General features: G+C 38.5%; 2 protein-coding genes across 3 annotated transcripts in view; both read right to left on the reverse strand.

The window, feature by feature from the left end:
- LOC136699895 (stonustoxin subunit beta-like) overlaps positions 1-10,635 on the reverse strand; it is a 457,886-nt gene that overhangs the window by 389,154 nt on the left and 58,097 nt on the right. The gene's annotated exons all lie outside the window — the stretch shown is intronic.
- Positions 4-10,635, reverse strand: part of LOC136699896 (uncharacterized) — a 10,936-nt gene continuing 304 nt past the window's right edge. Inside the window, exons 1-10 of one of the 2 annotated variants that reach the window (XM_066674952.1) lie at positions 10,362-10,635; positions 8,347-8,525; positions 7,611-7,724; positions 6,898-7,011; positions 6,458-6,571; positions 6,096-6,209; positions 5,709-5,822; positions 4,598-4,715; positions 4,442-4,511; positions 4-3,750 (exon numbers count right to left, since the gene is read on the reverse strand). The exon at positions 10,362-10,635 is cut by the window's right edge and continues 304 nt beyond it. In XM_066674952.1, coding sequence (XP_066531049.1) covers positions 3,741-3,750; positions 4,442-4,511; positions 4,598-4,715; positions 5,709-5,822; positions 6,096-6,209; positions 6,458-6,571; positions 6,898-7,011; positions 7,611-7,724; positions 8,347-8,520 — 942 coding nt within the window. In that variant the 5' untranslated portion in view covers positions 8,521-8,525; positions 10,362-10,635 and the 3' untranslated portion in view covers positions 4-3,740. Of the gene's footprint in view, positions 3,751-4,015; positions 4,512-4,597; positions 4,716-5,708; positions 5,823-6,095; positions 6,210-6,457; positions 6,572-6,897; positions 7,012-7,610; positions 7,725-8,346; positions 8,526-10,361 lie in introns of those variants that run through there. The other variant, XM_066674951.1, reaches the window with a different exon arrangement.

Below are 10,635 nucleotides of genomic sequence, written 5' to 3' on the forward strand. Positions count from 1 at the left end.
GGCACGACTGACCATCCCAGAAAATCCCGTTTTTATTCCCCTTTTTTGGGCAAGGAGGTGTCAACAGCTGGCTTCTCCTTATTCTCCCAAATACCTCACACCCCCCTTGATCATTATTTCCAAATGACATGATTATTTTAGGATGCTGAATAGTTATTATTTTTATATCAGTTATCAGTGTTTTCATTATTTTCTACAGAGCCCCTAAAGTCTCATTGTGGAAAAATATTGTTTAGTGACTTAATTCATTCCCTCAATTTAGTAATCTGTTCTCTCTATACAGGCAGACATGACACAGGCTCTGCGTTAGGACACACGTTTGATCTCTGTCCATTCCTTATTCACATGTTACAGCCATGACAAATTGGGAAACATTAGGTTCTGACCAGTCTGTCTGAAAAGGATTGTTAAATTGAGGGAACTGATTACTAAATTGAGGGAATTAATTAAGTCTTTAAGTAATATTTTTCCACCATGAGCTCCGTATTTTTCCAGCCAAGGTTTACCAAATAACAACCTCAGGCTTCAGGTCTCAGGCCTTGAGCTGGCCCCTTCTCACACTTGCCCCATGTGCTAATGAGGTAAACTGATAATAAAAGTTTAAAATTATAAGTGTCTCAGGCCTCTGCCTAGGATCCAGCAGGTGTTTTGATAATAAGATTTTTTTTAAGAGCCTTTGTTCACATAAAAAGTGTATGTGTAATGTTTCCAGAATTCTGCTGAGCTACAGTGGGCTACTTCAGCATCATTGATAAGTTTTCTCAGGCTTCACAGAGAAACACAGGTCAAATTAAGTCAATGTTTTAGCCCTTTATCTCCATCATTCCTCCCTTTCGTGACTTAGGGTAACAGACCTATTGATAACCTTTCCATAAGTGATTAAAACTTAAAATGTGACACCATGTAAAACCTAATAATCAGGTGTCTTTAACATGTCAAATATCATATCCAATAACACATTGTGTCAGTTTGTGTGATGAGAGGTTTTAGGCTGAAACAACTGTCAGCAAACAAAGGTACATGCCAAAGCCAACTAGGAGTCTGGTGAACAGAGTAATAATAACAATTCTTCTAGAGATATGGGCAACACAGGCTGTGTCTTCAGGAGAAGTAGGCACTGTCACAAGCAACAGGGTCAGAATAACCACTAGCAAGCGTTTTACAAGTCTAAAAGTCACGCCAGTCACTAAGACATTTTTGCCAAAGCCCCAATCGCATGGGGGCTCTTCCTCCTGCAATGGATCACAGCATAAGCAGCATCTGCTTAGCCCCTGCCGATATATAAAGTATCATTCAACAGTAAGTCAGACTGTGAGAAACACAAAAGTAGGATTTAGTTTCTGAATTAAATATGCCTCTCATGACACAGACCCACACATGTGTACAACCAATCAAACAGCAAAAAGAAAAGATAAATGTGATTAGATGGAGTACATAAGTGAGACATAAGTAAATTAGTACAGGTAATAAAAAGCATGAACATGTATACAGGCAGTAATTGATGATGGGTGAGTTGTGGTTGTTGGGTTTTTCCCTACATTTGCTTGTTTTTTCCTGTAGTTGAAGTATCTTATAAAATCTTCTGCCTCATGGATTATAAAGAGGCGTGTTGCAGGTCAGGAGAGGTTACTAGCACTTCACTTGACCTGGATCTGTTGTCCTCAGTAGTCAGACAACAATGCAAGTGACGCAGACATTGTTTGATCAGGCCAAGTCTGGTTCTGCCATGACGGAATACAGTCCAGGAGGTATGTGAAATGATACAGATTTGTCAGTTACTCTGCTAATCTCAACAGAAAACAATGTAGAAAGTTAAGTAACAGTTAATGTGTTTATATGTATAATTTATTGATTTTTTTATATAGTGAATGTTATGATACCGTGAACTGCTGTAGTGACTGAAGTTCCATCCCCTCTCTCATTCAGTCCCAGGCATCCCCTCATGATGCAGACAGCTTCATGCACAACAAATGATGGATTTTCTGTATTTGGGCATTTGTAGGGTAGGTTCCATCAGTGCAACCACACCCAAAAAAGAGGAGCGGAGGTCAGTGCAGCACACCACTGGCCTCCTATAACATCTTTGTACTTAACATTGAATCCGTAATCTGTAACAACTCTACATTCTAAATATATTTTAAAAGGCAAACGCCACAGGTCAGTTGTGTAAATATTTCCCCATGCTTTACAACGTATTACAAGTTGAAAAGTACAAGTAAAAGTTGTCATATACTTACACATATAATTTACTGGATTTATTTCAAGATAGTTTTTGCCCATCTTTGCTGGTTTATATATTGTGAAACCCCTCTAGAAAAGATTACAAATGTGTTTTTTGGAATATGTATTTATTCATATACCCAAATATTACCAGCAAAATTTAAATATTCCCTTTATACCCATCTATGAATCTTTTTACTTGTTACTAACCTTTCACTGTAGTCACTGTAGTCTAAATCTGATGTTACCCACCTCAATCATTTATATTCTTTCCTTATTTGCAAAAATTATATATATATATTTTAAAGCTTTTAAAAACAGTGCTGGCACTTTCTTACTTGTAGATGGAATTAAACACATTTCATCTGATTGTATGTCTTCCAGACGGATATATCCTCTTTATATATAAAAAAAAAAAACTCTTTAATTTTTGCATTATAATACGTTGTGAAATTTCTAAATTTAGCCCTGTGAAGGACTGGCGCCCCCTCCAGGTTGTATTCCCGCCTTGCGCCCAATGATTCCAGGTAGGCTCTGAACCACAGCGACCCTGAACTGGATAAGGGTTACAGATAATGAATGAATGAATTTCTACATTTAGTTCCCGTTAAGTAAGGGGGGGGGGGGCTGCATTTCTATTTCTATACACCTTAATTAAATGGGAATGGTTGGTGATATTAACTTCCTGTTTGTGGCACATTAGTATATGAGAGAGGGGAAACTTTTCAAGATGGGTGGTGACCATGGCAGCCATTTTGAAGTTTCCAGAATTCTGCTGAGCTACAGTGGGCTTCTTCAGCATTATTGATAAGTTTTCTCAGACCTCACAGAGCACACAGGTCAACTCAGAGAGAACCAGCACTATGTCATAATTAATTATAGTATTTTATATTAAACATCATTATGCTTTTGTGTATTTCCATATTTCATATTTAGGTGAATGTTTTAGCCATTTAGCTCTATCATTGCCTTACACTCAGATCAGTGTTTACTCTGCCCCAAACACTTGCGCCATTGTGTCTTCACCAAGCAACAACCCAGCGTAGAGGGCCTCAGTGAATGTGGCGGTGAGTGTGTGTAAGTGTGTGAGTGTGTCTGTGTTGGGTGGGATTGTGTAGAAGGACAGAGTGCCCCCCTCCCAGTCCAGATCCACCCCCACTCTCTTAGAGGGAGATACAGAGGGAGTAGTCGAAGTGGTCTGATTATTGTGGAACACAAAGAAATTGTTCCCACTGCAGAACAGGCTCCAGGAGTTTTTACTGGATCCAAACACAGTCTCAATTTTGCTTCCTTTCCTCTGGGTTCCTCCGTAAGCCACTGAGATATAAACACCATTCCCGCTCCACTCCACTTCCCAGTAACAGCGTCCAGTGAAACTCTTCACACTCAAAACCTGAGCCGCACCATCAAATCTATCTGGATGTTCTGGATACTCTACTTTCTTCTGCACCCACTCCACCTTCTTGTTTCCCTCTGACAGAGAGAGATAAGTATTCGCAGTGTTTGGATCCAGAGTGACATCACACGCATCTACACACACAATAAACACACATTAGAGAACACACCATAACACACACACACACACTTGTAGAAGCGTTATCTGGGGACTACAAGCTCAATCCTACATTGTGGGGACGCGCATTTCTAAAGGCTTTAGGAACAAATGAAACACAGATTCATGTTTCAACTGATCCTGGAACAGCAGCTGTCACTTTAAAATACAGAAAAGATGTTAATAAAGCAATGTGACATTTTCCGACATTCTGGGGACTGTTTCTGGTATTCCAAACATGTGAGGACCAGCACACACACACACTGACACTTCCCAGTATTTTGTACAATGTAAGTACTTGTGAACAATCTGGGGACAAATTTTACTAACAACTGGCTTGCAGCTACAATGGATATTTATAAGAAAAGTCAAATCATGTAGTCATATGAATCACAAATATTTATTCATTTCCATTTAAACTCTTTTTTTTGCCATTTGCCCATGCCGTATTTTGTACAAATCATTAATAAAAATACCTTAAAACTTTCAAAAGCATCTACAAGGTGTACAACCACCTCAACACTGAGGTGAGAGCAGTAATTCTGTTATTGACAAAAAATTTCACAGCCAACCAATCTGTCTTTCAACAATAGGATTCACGCAATAGGTTCTGCTTTTATACAGGCCTCTCAATGTTGATTTCCTGGCACTGTGCAAGTTTTGATGAACCTGTTCAGATGTTTTTCAACAGCTTTCACCTCATTGGTCTCCCATTTCCTTTTCTTAACCACCTTGACACCTGAATAAATGCAGGACAACATCAGTCAAAACATACAATGTTTTTCCATTTCATAACAGCTTGCCATAATGTTTATCAGACAATACCTTTGGGAACTAATGTGGTACTAGTTGGTTCTGATTCTGGTGTTGCTAGTTGGTTCTGATGCTGATTGGTTTCCTGGGCTTGCTTTGTAGATGTTTCAATGTCCAGTTCTGCTCCAATCTACTTAAACACAAATTAAATGCATCAAACTAAAAGAATAAGTGGCAAAGAACATCCAATAATAGTAATAATGATAATGACCAGAAAAAAGTGTTTACTGAAGAAAAAGAAAAAAGACTGAAAGATAAAAAAAAAAATATTGGTGGCTGCTGGGACTGTCAATCACTGATCACCCTTCATCACGACCAGCTCAGCAAGAGATACCAATAAAGGACAAGGCTGAACTGTAACATGCTGCAGAGCATAACTATTTTTTTTAATATGTCACAAAAATAACAGGGCTTAGTTACTGCTAGCAAGCCATACAATTACATACGTCAGCTGAAAATCATCCAACGCAGCTACAAAGTCGATCGATCATTCCATTTTTATCCAAAAGTTGTGGTTTTGCTACGGGGTTCCTAAGATATTTCTAGATACTTGTTATTACATGAACCTACACTATAAAGGAGAATTTAGGGTGATAAACCACCTCATGGTATGTCACATTGTCAATGTAGGAAGACTTGCATACATCATAAGCAGAGACCCATGTTGCCTGTACTTGAATTTTATCTCCTGTCAGAGACTCCCATGACAGAAAGTTATAGCTTAGATGCCAGACTAAACCTACCACTTGTGTATACTGACAAAAGCAATATACATCAAATGCTACAAGCAGATGATCACAGGGGTGATAATTACACCAGTTAAACTGTATACAAAAAGGTAATGGTATATCACTTCTTTATTCTACCAAGAACATGCCCAATATTAAAAACATGTTGCCATACAATAAACAAGAGGAACACTGATAAGTCGTAGAGACTATTTTAAGGCTAAACACACCAATCAAATTATTATTTTTTTTTTAATAAAACTCATTCTTTTTTAACAGCCGCTTTGTGGGGACTTGAATGAAATCCTATGCCAATACTGTTAGAGTACATTGTACATTGTGGGGACTTGACGTTTACTAAATAAAAAAACACCTGAAATATAATAGTTTCATACCATTCTGCAGAAAGTAGAGTCTTGCAGTGATTGTTGGGTGCCATGGTGATTGTCTCCAGAGGCACAATCTGGCTCCAGACCTTTACTGTCTGCTGTCGTTCCACGTTTTGTCACCTGAAATGGGCACAACAGTCACTATCACGCCCAAAATTTAAAACATGTTGCCATACAATAAACAAGAGGAACACTGATAAGTCGTAGAAACTATTTTAAGGCTAAACACACCAATCAAATTATTTATTTTTTTAATAAAACTCATTCTTTTTTAACAGCCACTTTGTGGGGACTTGAATGAAAACCTATGCCAATACTGTTAGAGTACATTGTACATTGTGGGGACTTGACGTTTACTAAATAAAAAACACCTGAAATATAATAGTTTCATACCATTCTGCAGAAAGTAGAGTCTTGCAGTGATTGTTGGGTGCCATGGTGATTGTCTCCAGAGGCACAATCTTGCTCCAGACCTTTACTGTCTGTTGTCGTTCCACTATTTGTCACCTGAAATGAGCACAACAGTCACTAACACGCCCAATATTTTAAACATGTTGCCATACAATAAACAAGAAGAACACTAATAAGTGGTAGAAACTATTTTCAGGCTAAACACACCAATCAAACTATTTATTTTTAATAAAACTCGTTCTTATACTCTTATATCCTATGCCAATACTGTTGGAGTACATTGTACATTGTGGGGACTTGACGTTCACTATGTAAAAAACACCTGAAATATAATAGTTTCATACCATTTTGCAGAAAGTAGAGTCTTGCAGTAAATGTTGGGTGCCATGGTGATTGTCTCCAGAGGCACAATCTGGCTCCAGACGTTTGACATCCGCTGTCGTTCCACTATTTGTCACCTGAAATGAGCACCACAGTCACTAACATGCCCAATATTTTAAACATGTTGCCATACAATAAACAAGAAGAACACTAATAAGTGGTAGAAACTATTTTAAGGCTAAACACACCAATCAAACTATTTATTTTTAAAAAAACTCATATTTTTAAATAGGCACTGTGTGGGGACTTTGTGTAAACCATTCATTTGAAAAGACATTGTGGGGACTCAGTGGGGGAGGTGCACCTCTTGCCGAATGAAATCCTTTGCCAATACTGTTAGAGTACATTGTGGGGACTTGACGTTTACTATGTAAAAAACACCTGAAATATAATAGTTTCATACCATTTTGCAGAAAGTAGAGTCTTGCAGTGATTGTTGGGTGCCATGGTGATTGTCTCCAGAGGCACAATCTGGCTCCAGACCTTTACTGTCTGTTGTCGTTCCACTATTTGTCACCTGAAATTGGCACAACAGTCATTAACACACCCAATATTTAAAACATGTTGACATACAATAAACAAGAGGAACACTGATAAGTGGTAGAAAAAAATTTAAGGCTAAACACACCAATCAAACTAATTATTTTTAATAAAACTCTTATATTCTTATACGATGTGGTTGTGGTGGTGTGTTAGTGCGTGTTGTGCTGGTTTAAGTAGATTACACACTCACACACACTGATATTGTGGTGATAGTATAAACGCAGAGCTAGTAATGATTCACCACCCTAATAATACCTGATCTGTGGCTGTATGATGGGTGTCCTGACCACTGAAGAACAGGGTAAAGGGTGGTCAACTTCAAGGTGCTCCTCTATGGTATGTGGAGCTCATAAAATAGACATGTTTAGAAGCAAGTAGGTGGTTTTAATGTTATGGCTGATCAGGGTGTGTAAAGCAAGTGTAAGAAGCAGCACTGTATACTGGTGTATATCCCAACTGATGTACATGAGTTCAGAAATCACACCTAGTGTTATACATTTCCTATACTGGTGGAGTACATACACATAGCATTTACAGTGTGTAAGCTGCATGAACAAAAGTCATTTTCCTTACTTGAATCTCAGAACTAAATCTGTGCTGTGAATGTTTGGTGAAACGCTGATCAACTTCAGAGGCAGTTTCTGACTCCAGGTGACTACTGCCTGCTTCCGGTCCACTTTCTGTCACCTAAAATGATAACACCAGCCACTATTAAACTTATAAGGTAGAAGGGTACCAGTTATTATCAGCTACCACTGGAAATCAAGTGGATGACTAAAGAGGTAGTTAGTTGTTTTTAATTTATCGGGATGCTTCTGGTCAGTTGCCTTGGTTTTTAGAAGGACTGTATGTTTATATCTAAAAAGCACTACAGTGGCTTTATCTCATTTGAAAACTGAGTTTGAGGATATTGTTTTTTTTTTATAATTTGACAGTTTAGTTTAGTAGAATTTGAGCTGCAAGAGAAAAGTAAAATGTATGACTGATAAAATGGGTAGAAAAACATTAGGCAGAAGTCAAAGGTGTATAAAACATTTGTATAAGGATTTTATACATGTAACATTTGTGTAGCTTCCATCAGGCAAACGGTATCTAATGCCAAGAGACACCAGGAATATTTCAAAGAGGTCATCTTTACTGAAATGCAGTGGAAATGATCATTTCTTTGTAAATAGGTTTTATAATCGCTTGTATACTACACTACAGTTAATAGTTTGGTGTGTGAGTGTGTGTGTGTTGTTGTTGTAGGTGTATATACGTTGTCAAAGTTTTGTCACAAGTGACCAAAGATAAATTTCCACATTCTTACTTTACTCCTCCAGGGACAATCACCATCTCCATAGTTATATGTAATCTCCACTCCAGATGTGATGTCTCTTAAAGCAAAAAGACACAACCGGGGCCTTCCTTCCAAAATGATTCTCTTCATTTTGCAGTTGGGGTTAATATGGTCTTCCAAGAGTGCCGTCATCTCTTGCAGCATCGATACTGAATTTGAACAAACAGAAGACAGATAATTTGTGACAAAATATATTATTTTAGCTGTAGATAGTTTTAGTTGAGATTGTTCTAGAATTCAAACCCAATCAAACCAAACATTACATTCTGAGGTAAGGTACACGACATTTTGTTCAATAGAAATACTACTGAACTAAATAATGACTACAAAGTACAGTATATGTACATGTTTTCTGTAACCCCAGCCAGGAAAAACAGCAGAGACAAGCATGGATGCACATGTTGTGTGTGCTGGTCAACAGAAATGGATGTTGATAAACTGATGACCATGCTGAGCTCTCCACTTAACCCAGTACCAGCCCAGCATTAACCGGCATAGAGCAACATAGATCAGCTTAGACCAGTATGAAATATGCACTGGTTTGTAGAAAGAAGGCCTGGATTTTTAAGAAGGTAAATGTATTTTTCCCCTAAGCCTTTTTTCCATTTTCTGCCTGAAATTACATACAAACATCTTTAGGCTTTCTCCTCAGGCAGAGAATAAACTAGAGTCAATTTTATGAAAAGCCTTAAAAAATGTCAAATAAAACATTTAAAGGTATTGAAATTAATTTGCAGTGGTCAATATCTGATGAAAAAAAAAATGAGAAAATGTAAAAAATAAAAAGGTAAACACACTCCTAAATTTCATTTTATAATCTAGATATCAGTGACTTCAAACTGAAGAGTTAATGTCCAACACTTTGAAGTTATTCAAGCTGGAGTAGACAGTGAACCGGGGCCTGGCCAAGTGTCTCCAAACACTACAACCTCTCCATAAAGATAATGATTCATTTTACTGCAGAAAAAAAATAAAAATAAATAAATAATATATATATTCAAGTCATATATATAATCTAGACTTAACGGCAACATTCACAATGTTTTTCTTTACAAACTAGACTCCTGCAGCTCTCCAAGTGCCCTGTTACCCTGAACAAACAGGAGAAGGGTTTATACGTGTTGTATTTTATTCTGATATTTACTCGTTTCTAACGCAGTGTCCCTTCAAAGGCCAGGCGTTTTGGAGGAGGGAGCTTCACTCTGGTTTGCTGTGACTCCCTCACACCCCTCCGTGTGTTTAAATCGCCTCAGCGGGGGAAAGGCAGCCAGTGAAAGACGTCTAATCTCTGAAAACATGTTTATTGTCTTGATTGTTTTTTGTTGTAATTGTTGTGGCCAAATAAAACCGTCGGAGTCGTCTCTCGCGGTGCAGGCCGCTGAAACACGGGCCTATGTTTGTCCCGCCTCCTTGGTCACGCGTCGTCATGACTCGGCCCCTGATTGGTCTGCAGACTTGATTGACGTGTCGCTGGAAAGCTAAGAGCCTATGCCACACGACCATTAGAGTTCCTTAAGGGAGACCCACGGGGATAATATTTTAATTATTTAAAAATATACTGTACCGTGTTTTTAAACTGTGTTTTTTAAACTCACACAAACACGAGGATCACAAACACACGGACTGACGGAAAGACACGAGGTAAGCGCTGGTGTGATTTGTTTTTGTGTGAATCGCTTCTGGGCTCATGACGCAGGAGTTTAATTTTTTAAAAGAAAGAGAGAGACACCGTGTTTGGAATAACATTCTTTCAGTTTTACCTCCATATCCACACATTCACTGTCACTAATCTGTCCATAACTCTCCTGGCGAGGTGTATTTCGACCAAAATATTCGTTTTCCGAGAGAAATTAAAAATAAAACGGCATCATTAATGAAAAGCTGGGACTCTAATCTTTAACGTGACACTGTGTCTGTCTTAGACCTGTAACAGATATAAACACAACCTCACACCTGAACAGATAAAGAAAAGCCTGTGTACTCACGTCCAGATGAAGTCAAACATGACTCCTCTCAGGGCGCTGCGGTGAACGCTCCGTCTCCTCCGGCCTTCCTCCGGGGGTCAGCTCTCCTCTGTTCTCCAGCACCAAGCTTCCTTTAGTGAAGTCCGACACCGCGAACACTCCTCCGCCTTATTTACGAACCACAGACCGCTCTAAACTCACCGGCTTTCCGAAATCAAAGTTTAATCCGAGTTAAACTGCCGTTATATTCGCTCACCTTTAAATGAATCGATGTATTTAACTTCGAGCCCCGCTT

The sequence above is a fragment of the Hoplias malabaricus genome, chromosome 6 (assembly GCF_029633855.1).
Source record: "Hoplias malabaricus isolate fHopMal1 chromosome 6, fHopMal1.hap1, whole genome shotgun sequence".
In the NCBI taxonomy this organism is placed as follows: domain Eukaryota; kingdom Metazoa; phylum Chordata; class Actinopteri; order Characiformes; family Erythrinidae; genus Hoplias; species Hoplias malabaricus.